General features: G+C 40.2%; 1 protein-coding gene across 4 annotated transcripts in view; it reads left to right on the top strand.

Annotated features, from left to right (window-relative positions):
• ADAMTSL1 (ADAMTS like 1) overlaps nt 1-15,695 on the top strand; it is a 982,413-nt gene that overhangs the window by 945,150 nt on the left and 21,568 nt on the right. For all 4 annotated transcript variants that reach the window (XM_074394894.1, XM_074394896.1, XM_074394895.1 and 1 more), the window contains 2 exons: nt 13,612-13,824; nt 15,394-15,574. In XM_074394894.1, coding sequence (XP_074250995.1) covers nt 13,612-13,824; nt 15,394-15,574 — 394 coding nt within the window. The remainder of the gene's footprint in view (nt 1-13,611; nt 13,825-15,393; nt 15,575-15,695) is intronic.

The raw sequence follows: 15,695 nt of genomic DNA on the forward strand, positions 1-15,695 counted from the left end.
TCTTCCAGTGTTTTGTCCTGAGGCCCGATCTCTTTCCATTGATAATTTTGTCCACACATACCTATAAGACAAGTTCCCCAAATCTGTGTCTCCAGCTCTTATTTCTACCTTAGCTTCCATCTTTATCATCCTGATGGATTTTTTCATCTTGGGGTTCCATCACAACCTTTAAATGAAAGCAAATTAAAACTACATTTTTCCATCCTCAAGGGTGGTGATAAGGAAGAGCTTCTCTTCCTGACTTACCTATTTCTATTAATGGTCTCACTAGTGTTCCAAACTCTTTAGCTCTTCTTCACATCTTCCCCTTTCTTCCTCACACTCTGTCAGAGCTGCTTTTGCAAATATGTCTCTTTTTTTTTTTTTTTTTTTTTTTTTTTTTTTTTTTTTGCCGCATTTGAATGGATACAGACTCTCTCAAGCTAGTGCATCTTGCAAAGAACCACCTTAATGAGCCTTCTAAAGCCAGCCTATATCGTATCACTTCCACTCACAGGCATGTTCAAGGATTCCCAAAAGACCAGATTCTGGCCTTCAAGCCCCTCTCCATTTCAACTCCTACCCACAATGCTGGCTTTATCTGTGTTTCCCAAGGTCCAGCCAAGTCAACTAGTCTTTACTCCCAACCTCACTACAAGTTTTCTCATCTTTGTACCTTTCCTTACATTGCTTCTTCCAGAATACTCTCCCCTTCCTACTGTATATCCCTGGTCTCTGCCCATATCATCGTTCCTAAATAACCTTCCTTTTTTTTAATAGATAGAATTCAATAGGACTTGGTTAAACAAGTATTGGAGAACTGCACAAGTTCTGTGATACTTACGGAGCAATCACAGAGGTATCAATCGCCAAAAGCAGCTACTATCACTAGGGCTGAGGGAAAAAGGGAAGAGGTTGGGATTATTAGAGATTATTTTATTTTTTTCTATTAATTTCAGTAGGTTTGTGGGGAACAGATGTTGTTTGGCTACATGGATAAGTTCTTTAATGGCCTGATTTATGAGATTTTGGTACACCCATCACCTGAGTGTATGCTGTACCCAATGTGTAGTCTTTTATCCCTCATCCTCCTCCCACGCTTCCTTCTGAGTCCCCAGAGTCCATTGTATCATTCTTATGCCTTTGCATCCTCATAGCTTAACTTCCACTTATGAGTGAGAATATACAGTGTTTGGTTTTCCATTCCTGAGTTACTTCACTTAGAATAATTGTCTCCATTTCTATCCAGGTTGTTGCAAATGCCATTATTTCATTCCTTTTTATGGCTGAGTAGTATTTCATGGGGGATGAGATAGATAGATATATATATATATATATATATATATATATATATATATATATATGTGTGTGTGTGTGTGTGTGTGTGTGTGTGTGTGTCACAGTTTCTTTATCTATTCATTAATTTTGCAGTTACAAATTCTGCTGTTATAAACATGCATGTGCAAGTGTCTTTTCTTTGTAAAGATTTCCTTTCCTCTGGGTAGATACCCAGTAGCAGGATTGCTGGATCATATGGTAGAGCTATTTTCAGTTCTTTAAAGAATCTCCATACTGTTTTCCATAGTTCCACCAGCAGTGTAAAAGTGTTTATTTTTTGATTTGCTGATTATGGTCATTCTGGCACAAGTAAGGTGGTATCATATTGTGGTTTTGATTTGTATTTCTGATAGTGATGCTGAGCATTGTTTCATAAGTGTGTTGGCCGTTTGTATGACTTCTTTTGAGAATTGTCTATTCCTGTCCTTAGCCCAATTTTTGATAGGATTATATGGTTCGTTTTTGTTTTTGTTTTTTGCTGATTTGTTTTTGTTCCTTGTGGATTCTGGATATTAATCCTTTGCCAGATGCATAGTTTGTGAAAATTTTCTCCAGCTCTGAGAGTTGTCTGTTTATTCTGCTGATTATTTCCTTTGCTGTTCAGAAGCTTTTTAGTTTAATTAAGTTCCATCTATTTATCTTTGTTTTTATTGCTCTTGCTTTGGGGTTCTTGGTCATGAAGTATTTGCTGAAGTTTAGAAGGGTTTTTCCAGTGTTATCTTCTAGAATTTTTATGGTTTCAGGTCTTAAAGTCCTTGATTCATCTTGAGTTGATTTTTGTAAAAGGTGAGAGATGAGGATCTAGTGTCATTCTCCTCTGTGTGGCTTGCCAATTATCCCACCACCATTTGTTGAATAGGGTGTCCTTTCCTCATTTTATGGTTTTGTTTGCTTTGTTGAAGATCAGTTGGCATAAGTATTTGACTGTATTTCTGGGTTCTCTATTCTGTTCCGTTGGTATTTGTGCCTATTTTTCATACCAGTACAATGCTGTTTCGGTGACTATTGCCTTATAGTTTGAAGTCAGGTAATGTGATGCCTCCAGATTTGTTCTTTTTGCTTAGTCTATGCAGACTCTTTTTTGGTTCCATATGAATTTTAGGATTGTTTTTGCTATTTCTGTATAGAATGATGGTGGTATTTGGATGGCAATTGCATTGAATTTGTAGGTTGCTTTTGTCAGTATGGTCATTTTCACAGTAGTGATTCTGCCCATCTTGGAACATGGGATGTGTTTCCATTTGTGTCATCTCTGATTTCTTTCAGCAGTGTTTTGTAGTTTTCCTTGTAGAGGTCTTTCACCTCCTTGGTTGGGTATATTCCTAAGTATTTCAACTTTTTTGCAGCTATTGTGAAAAGGGTTGCATTCCTGATTTGATTCTCAGCTTTGCTGCTGTAGTCATATAGTAGGGCTACTGAATTGTGTACGTTAATTTTGTATCCTGAAACTTTGCTGGATTCATTTATCAGTTCTAGGTGCTTTTTGGAGGAGTCTTTAGGGTTTTCCACGTTTGACTTCCTCTTTACTGATTTGGGTGTCCTTTATTTCTTTCTCTTGTCAGATTGCCATGGCCAGGACTTCCAGTACTATGTTGAAGATAAGTGGTAAAAGTGGGCATTCTTGTCTTGTTCTGGTTCTCAGGGGGAACTTTTCCCCATTCAGTATAGTGTTGGCTGTGAGTTTGTCACAGATGGCTTTTATTACCTTAAGGTATGTCTCTTCCATGCCAATGTTGCTAAGGGTTTTAATCATAAAGCAATGCTGGATTTTGTCAGGTGCTTTTTCTGCATCTATTGAATGATTATGTGGTGTATCTCATTTTTTGACTTGCAAATGTTAAACCATCCCTGCATCCCTCCTATGATACCAAATTGATCAAGGTGGATTATCTTTTTGATATGCCATTGGATATGGTTAGCTAGTATTTGTTGAGGATTTTTACATTAATGTTCATCAGGGATACTGTTCTGTAATTTTCTTTATGTCCTTTTCTGGTTTTGGTTTTAGGATGATACTGGCTTCATAGAATGATTTAGGGAGGACTCCCTCTTTCTCTATTTTTTGGAATAATTTCAATAGGATTGGTACCAACTCTTCTTTGAATGTCTGATAGAATTCAGCTGTGAATCCATCTGGTCTTGGACTTTTTTGTTGGCAATTTTTTTTATTACCATTTCAATCTCTCTGCTTGTTATTGATCTGTTCAGAGTGTGTTTTTTTTTCTGATTTAATCTAGGAGGGTTGTATATTTCCAGAAATTATCCATCTTCTCTAGGTTATCTTATTTGTGTGTGTAAAGGTGTTCCTAGCAGCCTTGAATGATGTTTTGCATTTTTGTGGTGTTAGTTATAACATCTCTCATTTTGTTTCTGAGCTTATTCGAATCTTCTTTTCTTGGTTAACTCACTAATGGTCTATCAGTTTTGTTTCTCTTTTTACAGAATTAGCTTTTTGTTTCATTTATCGTATTTTTTGTTTGTTTGTTTCAATTTCCCTTCTTCTGCCGGGTTTGGGTTTGGTTTGTTCTTGTTTCACAAGTTCCTTGAGGTGTAACCTAAGATTGTCTATTTGTGCTCTTTCAGAATTTTTGATGGAGACATTCGATGCTATGAACTTTCCTCTTAGCATCACCTTTGCTGTATCACAGAGGTTTTGATAGATTGTGTCGCTATTGTTCAGTTCAAAGAATTTTTTAATTTCTCTCTTCATTGTTGATCCAATGATCATACAGGAGCAGGTTATTTAATTTCCATGTATTTGCATGGTTTTGAAAGTTCATTTTGGAGTTGATCTCCAATTTCATTCCATTGTGGTCTGAGAGAATACTTGATATAATTTTGACTTTTTAAATTTACTGAGACTTGTTTTATGGGCTGTAATATAGACTATCTTGGAGGCTGTTCCATGTGCTGATGAATACAGTGTATATTCTGCAGTTGCTGGGTAGAAGATTCTGTAAATACCAGTTAATTCCATTTGTTCTAGGGTATAGTTTAAGTTTATTGTTTCTTTGTTGACTTTGTCTTCAGGACCTGTCTAGTGCTGTCAGTGGATTATTGAAGTTCCCACTATTATTGTGTTGCCATCTATCTCATTTCTTAGGTCTAGCACTGATTGTTTTATAAATTTGGGAACTCCAGTGTTAGGTGCATATATATTTAGGATTGTGATATTTTCCTTTTGGACTAGTCCTTTTATCATTATATAATGTCCCTCTTTCTCTTTTTTAACTGCTGTTGCTTTAAAGTCTCTTTTGTCTGGTATAAGAATAGCTATTTCTGCTTACTTTTGGTGCCCATTTGTATAAAGTATCTTTTTCTACCTCTTTAAGTTTATGTTAGTCTTTAGGTGTTAGGTGAGTCTCTTGAAAACAGCAGATACTTGGTTGGTGATTTCTTATTAATTCCACCATTCTGCATCTTTTAAATGGAACATTTAGGCCATTTACATACAACATCAGTATTGAGGTATGTGGTACTAGTCTATTCATTGTGCTAGCTGTTGTCTCAGAGTGTGTGTGTGTGTGTGTGTGTGTGTGTGTGTGTGTGTGTTATTGTTTTATACATCCTGTGAGGTTTATGCTTTACAAAGTTATATTTTGATGTATTTTAAGGATTTGTTTCAAGATTTAGAGCTCCTTTTAGTAGTTCTTGTAGTGCTGGCTTGGTAGTGGCGAATTCTCTCGGCATTTGTTTGTCTCAAAAAGACTATCTTTCCTTCATATATGAAGCTTAGTGTCACTGGATACAAAATTCTTAGCTGATAATAGTTTTGTTTAAGGAAGCTAAAGATAGGATCCCAGTCACTTCTAGCTTCTAGGGTTTCTGCTGAGAAATCTGCTGTTAATTAGGTAGGTTTTTCTTTTTAGGTTACCTGACACTTTTGCCTTGTAGCTTTTTAGATTCTTTTCCTTTGTCTTGACTTTAGATAACCAGATGACTATGTGCCTCGACAATCTTTTTGCAATTAATTTCCTGGGTGTTCTTTGAGCCTCTTGTATTTGGATGCAAGGCCAGGGAAGTTTTCCTCGATTATTCCCTAAACGTATAGATATTTTTCAAACATTTAGATTTCTTTTCTTCCTTGGGAACATCAATTATTCTTAAGTTTGCTCTTTTAATATAATGCCAAACTTCTTGGAGGCTTTGTTCATTTGTTTTAATCTTTTTTTTTTTCTTTGTCAGATTGGGTTAATTCAAAATACTTATCTTTGAGTTCTGAAGTTCTTTCTTCTACTTGTTTTAACCTATTGGTCTTTCCTGTGTATTTTGCATTTCTCTGTTCTTCATTTCCAGAAATTCTGATTGTTTTTTATTTATACTGTCTATTTCTCTGGAGATTTTTCTATCTATATCTTGTATGTTTTTTTTTTATTATTTCTTTAAGTTGGTATTCACCTTTCTCTGGTGCCTCCTTGAGTATCTTAATTATTGACCTTCTGCATTCTTTTTCTGGTAATTCAGAGATTTATTCTTGGTTTGGAGCCATTCCTGTTGAGCTACTGTGATATTTGGAGTGTTGTTTTATCATATTACCAGAACTGTTTTTTGGTTCTTTTTCATTTAGGTAGACTATGTCAGAGGGAAGATCTGGGGCTCAAGGGCTGTCCTTCAGATTCTTTTTTCCCAAAGGGCAAGCTCTTGATGTGGTGCTCTTCCACTTCCCCTAGGGATGGAGCTTTCTAAGAACTGAACTGCAGTGATTGTTATTTCTCTTCTGGGTCTAGCCCTGAAGCAGAGCTACTGGTCTTCTGGCTGGTACTGAGAAGTGTTTGTAAATAGTCCTGTGATGTGGTTCATCTTCAGGTCTCTCAGCCATGGATACCAGCACCTGCTCTGGTGGTGGCAGCAGGGGAGTGAAGTGAACTGTGTGAGGATCCTTGTAATATAGTTTTGTTTAGTGTGCTGGTTTTGTGTTGGTTGGCCTGCAGCCAGGAGATGGCACTCTCAAGAGAGCACCAGCTGTGATCGTATAGGTAGGATGAAAGCTTGCCCTAGGGTCACCTGGGTAAGTTTGGGTTTCTCAGGCAGTGGGCAGGGCCATAGATCTCCCAACAGGTTATGTCCTTTTTCTTCAGCTACCAGGGTGGGTAGAGAGAGACTATCAGGTTGGGGCAGGGTTAGGCATGTCTGAGCTCAGAATTTCCTTGGACTGGGCTGGCTGGAACTGCTGTAGGGGATGGGATGTGGTTCTCAGGCCAATGGAGTTACATTCCCAGGGAGATTATGACCGCTTCTGCTGTGTCATACAAGTTGCCAGGGAAGTGGGGGAAAGCTGGCAATGACAGGCTTCACCCAGCTCCCATGCAGCCCAAAAGGCCAGTCTCACTCCTGCCATGCCTCACCAACAGCACCAAGTTTATTTGCAGGCAGCCAGTGAGCAGGGCTGAGAACTTGGCCAGGTTTCACACCTCCACTGCCATGGCTTCTGTGCTTCCTGTTAACCCCCCTCCCCAGGATTCTGTCCAGGAAACTTCACATCCACTCCAAATTGTTACAAAGTTCAGCTGGAAATTTCCTTCTCCCTGTGGTCTTTCCCCAGTTCCACTGGCAGCCCTTTCCAAGGACCCCTGCAAGACAGAGTCAGAAATGGCTTCCCCAGGAACTGAGCGCCAACAGGGCTATTCCCACTGCTACTTCTACCCCTGTATTTTTCTGAGCTGTCTAAATTCGTCTGACCTCTAGGTAAGGTCAAATCCTCCTGTGATCTAGACCTTCAGCCTCCCCAGTGAGGATGTGCAGTTGGGGGCAGATCTTCACCCTTTCACACTTTGGGCACTCCCAGTTCTTTGGTTGTCTCATGGCATCTACAGTGGCAGGCTGCTTCCTTGAAAGGGCCTTTGGATTCTCTGGGCTTTCCTGTTATGTTCCTGTGATCGTTCTTGGAGCAAAAATTCACAATGTAAGTCTTCACATGCTGCTCTATCCATCTGAGTAGAAGCTGCAAGTTCGTTCTGTCTCCTCTCTGTCATTTTTGCCATCAGGATTATTAGATTTTAGAAGCTTGGAGGAGAGGCCACAATGAACTGGGACTCAGAGCTCTGCAGGGAGAGGGGGCAGGTGCAAGTTGGTGCCAGGATCTCCGAGAGGGTACATTAAGGCAGCTTCCAAAGTGTGGGAAAAGCAAATTGCAAACTAGGACCAACTACTGACAATGAAACCAGCTCCACTGCAGGGTGAAGACCCTAAATAGTCTTCGTATATAACATTTCTTCCATGACCCCTTCATTGGCTGAGTTGCATTTCACTATATATCAACCCAAGCAATATAGATTTAAATAGGTCCACTTTGCCCTTGCACTTGGCTTTTTGGGAGAGAGAATACGAGGGGTAAGAATGAGTTTGAGACTATATTAAGAAATTTGGGAACCTAAAAGCACCTTAAAGATTATATCATCGGAACATAAGTGAACCTTTAACATCATCAAATATTCTCACTTACAAATTAGGAAACAGAGGCCAGTGAACCCTGTTGAAACCTAAAGTTCTCCTTCAGAGTCAGGAATCTGAGTAAATAACCTTCAAAGTAACAAAGCCAGGATTATAAAAATAATAATTTCTTAAAACTGATCTTAGCCCTGGTAAGTTTCAGAGCTTTACAGTTAGTTACACCCTCGAGATACTTTGGGTTCAGTTACAGATCACTGCAATAAAGTGAGTCACACAATATTTTTTGTTTCTCAATGCATGTAAAAGTTAAGTTTACGCTATATTATAATGGTCTTGCACACTTAGTGGATTACATCTAAAAAATAAAATCACATACGTGCCTTAATTTTCAAATACTTCATTGCAAAAAAAAAAAAAAAATGCTAACAATTTTCTGAGCCTTAAGCGAGTCTAATCTTTTTGCTGGTGGAGGGTTCAGCTGATGGTTGCTGAACATTGGAATGACTCTGGTGGTTTCTTAAAAGACAACCAACAATGAAATATGCTGCGTTGATTGATTCATCTCATCAAAGATTCCTCTGTAGCATGCGATGCTGTTTGATAGGATTTTATTCACAGTTGAACTTTTTTCAAAATTGGTGTCAATCCTCTCAAACCCTGCCACCGCTTTATTAGGTTTGTATGATATTCTAAATTCCTTGACATCATTTCAACACTGTTCACAGCAACTTCACCAAGAGTAGATTCCATCTCAAGAAACCAGGTTCTTTGCTCGTCTCTGAAAAGTGACTCCTCATCCATTCAAGTTTAATTGTGATGTTGCAGCAGTTCAGTCACATCTTCAGGCTTACTTCTCCTTCTAGTTCTCTTGTTATTTCTACTACACCTGCAGTGACTTCCTCAACACTGAAGTATTGAACCCCTCAAAGTCATCCATGAGGGTGGGAATCAGCCTCTTCCAAATTCTTGTTCATGTTGGTATTTTAACCTCCTCCCATGAATCATGAATGTTTTTAATGGCATCTAGAATGATGAATACTTTCCAGAACATTTTTTATTTATTTTTCCCAGATCCATTAGAGGAATTACTATCCATGGCAGCTATAGCATTATGAAATTTGTTTCTTAAAAAATGAAACCTAAAAATTGACATTACGCTTTGATCCATGGACTGCAGAATGGATGTTAATGTTAGCAGAAATGAAAACACGAATCTCCTTGTACATCTCCATCAGAGGTCTTGGATGGACAGGTGCATTGTCAATAACCGGTAATATTTTGAAAGAAGTCTTTTTCTCTGAGAAATAGATCTCTAGAGTGGTCTTAAAATATTCTGTAAACCATGCTATAAACAGATGTGCTGTCATCCAGGCTTTGTTGTTCCATTTATAGAGCACAGGCAGATTAGATGTAGCATAAGGAACCTAGGGTTGTCAGAATTAGAGATGAGCATTGGCTTCACCATAAAGTCACCAGATGCATCAGCCCCTAACAAGGGAGTCAGCCTGTCCTTTGAAGCTTTGAAGCCAGATATTGACTTCTCCTCTCCAGCTTTCAAAATCCTAGATACCATCTCTTTCCAACAGAATAGTGTTTCATCTATACTGAAAATCTCTTGTGTTTAACGTAGCCACCTTCATCAGTGATCTTAGCTAGATTTTCTGAATAACTTGCTTTAACTTGCACTTTTATGTTAGGGAGACTGCTTCTTTCCTAAAACCTTAGGAACCAACCTCTGCTAGCTTCCAACTTTTCCTCTGCAGCTTCCTCAACTTCTCAGCCTTCATACATTTGAAGAGACTTAGGGCTTGCTCTGGATTAGGTATTAGCTTAAGGGAATGTTGTAGCTGGTTTGATCTTCTAACCAGACCACTAAAACTTTCTCCATATCAGCAATGAGACTATTTTACTTATCATCAATTTTTTGCGTTCACTGGAGTGGCTCTTATGTCATTCAAGAACTTTTCCTTTGCATTCACAACTTGACTAACTATTTGGCACAAGAGACCTATCATAGCTTTTGGCATACCTTCCCCAATAAGCTTAATCATTTCTAGCTTTTGATTTAAAGTGAAAGATGTGCAACTTTTTCTTTCTCTTGAACACTAACAGGCTACTGTAGGGTTGTGAATTAGCCTAATTTTAATATTGCTGCATCTCAGGGTATAGGGAGGCCCCAGGAGAGGGAGGAAGATGGGCAAATAGCCATTCAGTTGAGCAGTCAGAAAACAAACAATATTTATCAATTAAGTTTCTCTTTTTATATGGGCATGGTTCATGGCACCCCAAAACAGTTGCAGTAGTAACATTAAAGATCACTGATCACAAGTAACCATCACAGATGATAATGAAAGCTTTTGAAAATTCAACACAGAGACATAAAGTATGCACATGCTGTTAGAAAATGATGCCGGTAGACTTGTTCAGCACAGGGTTGCCACAAACCTTCAATTGGTAACAAATGCAGGATCTATGAAGTGCAATAAAGCAGAGCCCAATAGAATGAGGTATGCCTGTACTGTGAAGGCAGCTTCTCAAAGACCGCTTAGTTGCTTCTTCTGCTGGGTCTTGTGTTCCAAGAACTCCACCTCCATGGCAGGCCTGCCCTGGGAAACATCTCTACCCTCATCTCAGCTCCCAGAGGAGCAGCAGGCTGGGAGGCCCTGGGAAAAGGACCAGGACCCAAGGCTCGGATGGGCCAAGAGAGGTTTCCTGGCTGCTCACTGCGGCCTCGATTCCAAGAAGGAGGGAGGATTCTGGATGCAATTTTTGTGCAAACATTCCTCTTATTTAGCTGACTAAGGTTTCTGACTCCCAGATAAGTAACTTCTTCCCCCATAGAGACAAACGTAGGGGTTGCTACCCTTCCTTTATCTGCCTAAATACTCTCTCAGAGAATGTGCCGATAAAATTACCATTTCAACTATTTTTAAGTGCACAGCTTGATGCCACTGCATACATCTACCTTGTTGTGCAGGTATCCCCACTATCTCCAGAATTTTTTTGTCAACTGAAACTCTGAACTCCCCTTTCCTACCTTCTCCCAGCCTCTGGTAACCACGATTCCACTTTCTGCTTCATTGCTTTTAAGGCTATATAGTATCCCATCATACATATATACCACATTTTGTTTACCCGTCTCTTGTTGGATATTTGGGTTGTTTAAATCTTTTGGCTATTATGAATAATGCTGCTATGAACATAGGTATACAATTATCAAGTGTCTGCTCTCCATCCTTTTGAATATGTACCCTAAAGTAGAATTGCTGGAGCATATGATAATCCTATATTTAATTTATTAAGGGCCCACCATACTGTTTTCCACAACAGCTGCTCCATTTTATATTCCCACTAGCAGTGCACAAGGGTTCCAATTTTGTCATGTCTTTGCCAACATTTAAATTTGGGTTTCTTTTAATACCCATCCTGGTGTGTATGCAGTGGTAACTCATGGTAGTTTTCATTTGAATTTTCTGAATGATTAATTGAGCATCTTTTCATGTGTTTATTGGCCATTCACGTATCTCTTTTGAAGAAATGTCTGTTCAAGTCCTTTGTTTATTTAGGCATTTCCCCAAACTGGGTGGTTAGTTATCAAATTTTTAAAATTCTTCATACATTCTAGATATTAATCTCTTTTTCAGTCTATAATTTGCAAATATTTTCTCTCATTCTGTGAGTTGCCTTTTCACTCCCTTCATAGTGTTATACGATGTGTAAAAGATTCTAAATTTTAGTTGAATCCACTTCATTTTTTTCTTTTGTTGCCTATATTTTAGTGTCATATCTAAGAAATCATTGCCAAACCCAATGTTATTAAAGTTTTCCCGGTGATTTTTTTTGTAAGAGTTTTATACTTTCAGCTCTTAGGTTTAGGTCTCTCACCCATTTTAATTTTTATACATACTGTAAGTCATTTGTTTGCATATGGATATCCAGTTTCCGAGAACCATTTGTTGTCAAGATTGTCCTTTCCCCATTGACTGGTCATGACACTTGACACCCTTGACAAAAATCATTTGACCATATATTTAAAAGTCTGTTTTTGGTCTCTATGTCTATCTTTATGCCAGTACAGTACTGTTTTGATTACTAAGTTTTGAAATCAGGAACTATGAATCCTCTTTGTTCTTCTTTTTCAAGGTTGTTCTGGGATTTTGGATATGCAATATAAACTTTAGGATGAGATTTTCTATTTGCAAAATACAACATTGGCATTTTGATAGGCATTGCATTGAATTGGTAGATCACTATGGGGAGTAATGACATCATAACAGTATTAAGTCTCCTAATCCATAAATACAAGTTGTCCTTCCGTGAATTTGTATCTTCTTTCATTTCTTTCAGCAGTATTTTGCAGCTTGTAGTGTTCAAGATTTTTGTCTCTCAGTCCATTTTGTGCTGCTATAACAGAATACCTGAGACTAGGTAATTTCCACAGTCCTACTTCACATCCTCCAAAAGGGAGGACAGCTTTGTCTTCACAGGGCCAAAGGTGGAAGTGCAAAGAAACAAATAAGGGCTGAACTCACCCTTTTAAAATGTCATTAATCCAACCCGTAAGGACTGATCACCTCTTATAGGTCTCACCTCGTAATGTTACAGTGGCGATTAAGTTTCAACATGAGTTTTGGAGGAGACAAACATCTAAACCACAGTAGCCTCCTTAAGTTTATTCCTAAGTGCTTTCTTCTTTTTGATGCTGTTGTGCGTGAACTTTTTTCTTTTCTGATTGTTACTGTAACATCTGTCTCATTTTTTGTCAGCAAAATAACTCAAAGGGCCAAACCCAAAGCCAGGTGGGGGAAGTATAACCCCTCTCTCATGGGAGAGCACCGTCAAGTTGCAGGGTAGAATCAACAGATACATGATCCAATTCTTCACTTCTTCATGTAACATCACATCCCATACGGAGCTTCCAGGGGTCTGTGTTTAGGTTATTTTTTTAGAGCCCTCCCTTCCAAATAGTCTGCTCCTACCCTCTCACTGCACATTACCTCAGGAAGAACAAAGATGAAGTGGAAAAAATAAATGAGCAAAGAAATGAAGGAGGTAGCAAGGTGCCCTGCTGGACAAGTATCAGGTATGGGAAAGTCAGGAGTCAGAAGGCCTGCCATACAATCTCAGGAAAGTCTCCTAACATCTCTAGGCCTCAGTTTCTTCCTCTAGTGGATGGTAGGTTGGATGATTTCTAAGGATTCTTCATCTTGCATAAATTTTAATAGTTCTATCCCAGGATTGAAAACAAGAAATATTAGGTCAGGTGCTGTGGCTCACATCTGTAATCGTACCACTTTGGGAGGCTGAGGCGAGTAGATCACTTGAGGCCAGGAACTCAAGACTGGCCTGGCCAACATGGTGAAACCTTGTCTCTACTTTAAAAAAAAAAAAAAAAGACACAGCTGCCAAGATGGCCGAATAGGAACAGCTCTAGTCTGCGGTTCCCAGCAAGAGCATGCTGGAAGACGCGTGATGTCCACATTTCCAACTGAGGTACCAGGTTCATCTCATTGGGACTGGTTAGACAATGGGAATAGTCCAAGGAGGGCAAGCTGAAGCCAGGTGGGGCACTGCCCACCTGGGAGGTGCAAGGGGCCAGAGAACTCGCTCTACCAGCCAAGGGGCGCCATTAGGGATGTTTCCGGACACTCTAGCACTCTGGCTCAGATACTGCACTTTTCTCACGGTCTACACAACCTGCAGACCAGGATACTCCCTCCAGCGCCTACAATGCCAAGCTAAAACATCTCCATTGCTCAGAAATGACAAATATAATAAAAATGCCATGGACAAGGGCACAATGTGTGTACAATTTCTAGACCCAGAAAGACGGTAAAACAATGCACCAAGAATGTGTTCCTTATGGCTTTACCAAGGGTTTCTTCTCTTTTCCTTTCCTTCTAGGCTGCCCCATCAAAGGTCACCCTGTCCCTAATATCACCTGGTTTCATGCTGGTCAGCCAATTGTCACTGCCACAGGATTGACATATCACATCTTGGCAGCTGGACAGATCCTTCAAGTTGCAAACCTTAGTAGTGGGTCTCAAGGAGAATTCAGCTGCCTTGCTCAGAATGAGGCAGGGGTGCTTATGCAGAAGGCATCTTTAGTGATCCAAGGTAAGAAACCCTGCAAGCTTTGCACACTTATTTCTTGAACAAGAAAGCCCACTTAGGAATCTAATTATCTATAGAACAAAGTAATTTCTGATCTCCAGTGGTGCCCAGGGCATGAAAACCGAAGCTGCACCATGTTTCCATACATTAAGACTCAACTTCTGCCAACATGGCCCTTGAGAAGAGCCATCATGCCCCATCCGAGCAGAACCTGGAAAAGCCAGTGCAGACTTCATACATAGGCCCTTCTTATAATGTTGCTGTAGCTCAGGACTATGGAAACACCACTCTATATCAAAGTCAGATGTGATTCCTTTATGCTGATTTCACAAGTACAGATCTCACACACACACACACACACACCGGGTAGCCTGTTTGGTTACTGCCCCCTGCCTAGAGAGACAGGGCTGATGCCAGTACCTGCTATCATTCTGAAGAGTCTTCAGCTTTAGTCGTACGCTGAGGGCTTTCCAGGCACCTTTCCTTTGACTCTGGCAAAGAACAGACTGAGAAGCCCGCGTGGTTCATGCATGAACCTTCTTGAAAAACAGGCAGGTCAGAAAGCTTTTGGGCGGAGCCTGGCCTTCACTGCACCAAGAAAGGTTGTAAATGAGGCCAAAACAGTGGGAAAGAGGGGAAAGTGGCATTTTAATGAAAACTGTGTGAGGCTTTTTGGAGTTTTCCATAGGCTGGTTCCACCTGTGGCCTATGTGTGATTCCAAAAGGAAGGATTCAGTGGGAAGGGACAGAGTTTTCTGCCAGTATGGCACAAGAGGATGGAGAAAGGAGGGAAATTTTTCTAAGCAGATAAGTTTACTTCTTAAATATCCCCCCTCACCATTTGGTTTTTCAGACAGGAAAACAAATGTTCCCTTTTCTTGCCAGCCAGCTATCGTCTGCAGAAAACCAGAAGCCAGGGCCTATTTGCAAGACTTGTAATACACAACTTTGCAAATAAGCACTCAAAATTTACCACCTCTATTTATTTTTAACAGCTTTCCTATCAGCGACTCCCAGACCCCCAGCTCAACTAGCTTTCTTACTAACGTCATTGTCTCATATAAATAGGCACTCTCTGGATAGGCTGGGTTTTTTTGGTACCATTTGCAAAGTCCAGCTCAAATTTGCACTTTTAAATGTGATGGCTTAGTATTTTGCTATATTTGTATCTCTTTGTAGAAAACAAAGTCACTTTCTGGTGAACCAGTGAGAAAAAAAAAATAATGTATTAGCAAATATCTTTAAAAATAAGATGATCTATGGCATTAAGTAAGTACTCTGTATGCCAGGCACTGCACTACTTTGCTTTCATTATTTACTGTCCCCACAGTAACTTGGTGAGTTGAGGGTCGCTGCACTCATTTCATGGCTAAGGCCCCTAGAGACCACGTGACTTGCCCAAATAGTTCAGGAATGGTGCCCGTTGAGGATCAGGGCCTCACTCATAATAGCTCTTCTCCCTCAGCCCACAAATCCACCCCTTCCACCCTCTCCCTGCCCTGCTCAGAAGGAATTCAGAGAGTGGGCAATGATGCTATCTTCTCTTCTATTCTGCTTCTCCTGCCGTGACAGATTACTGGTGGTCTGTGGACAGACTAGCAACATGTTCTGCCTCCTGTGGTAACCGGGGGGTCCAGCAGCCCCGCTTGAGGTGCCTGCTCAACAGCACGGAGGTCAACCCTGCCCACTGCGCAGGGAAGGTTCGGCCTGTGGTGCAGCCCGTCGCGTGCAATCGGAGAGACTGCCCTTCTCGGTGAGTGTGGCAGACGCTGGCTCAGACCTCCCCACCTATGATGGGCCCTCAATTTTAGCAAAGTCAGTGGCCAGGCCTTGAGTAGCACTGTGCAAGGAGAGATGCCAGCCAAGGAGCTGTT

The sequence above is a fragment of the Saimiri boliviensis genome, chromosome 2 (genome assembly GCF_048565385.1).
Source record: "Saimiri boliviensis isolate mSaiBol1 chromosome 2, mSaiBol1.pri, whole genome shotgun sequence".
Lineage (NCBI taxonomy): Eukaryota > Metazoa > Chordata > Mammalia > Primates > Cebidae > Saimiri > Saimiri boliviensis.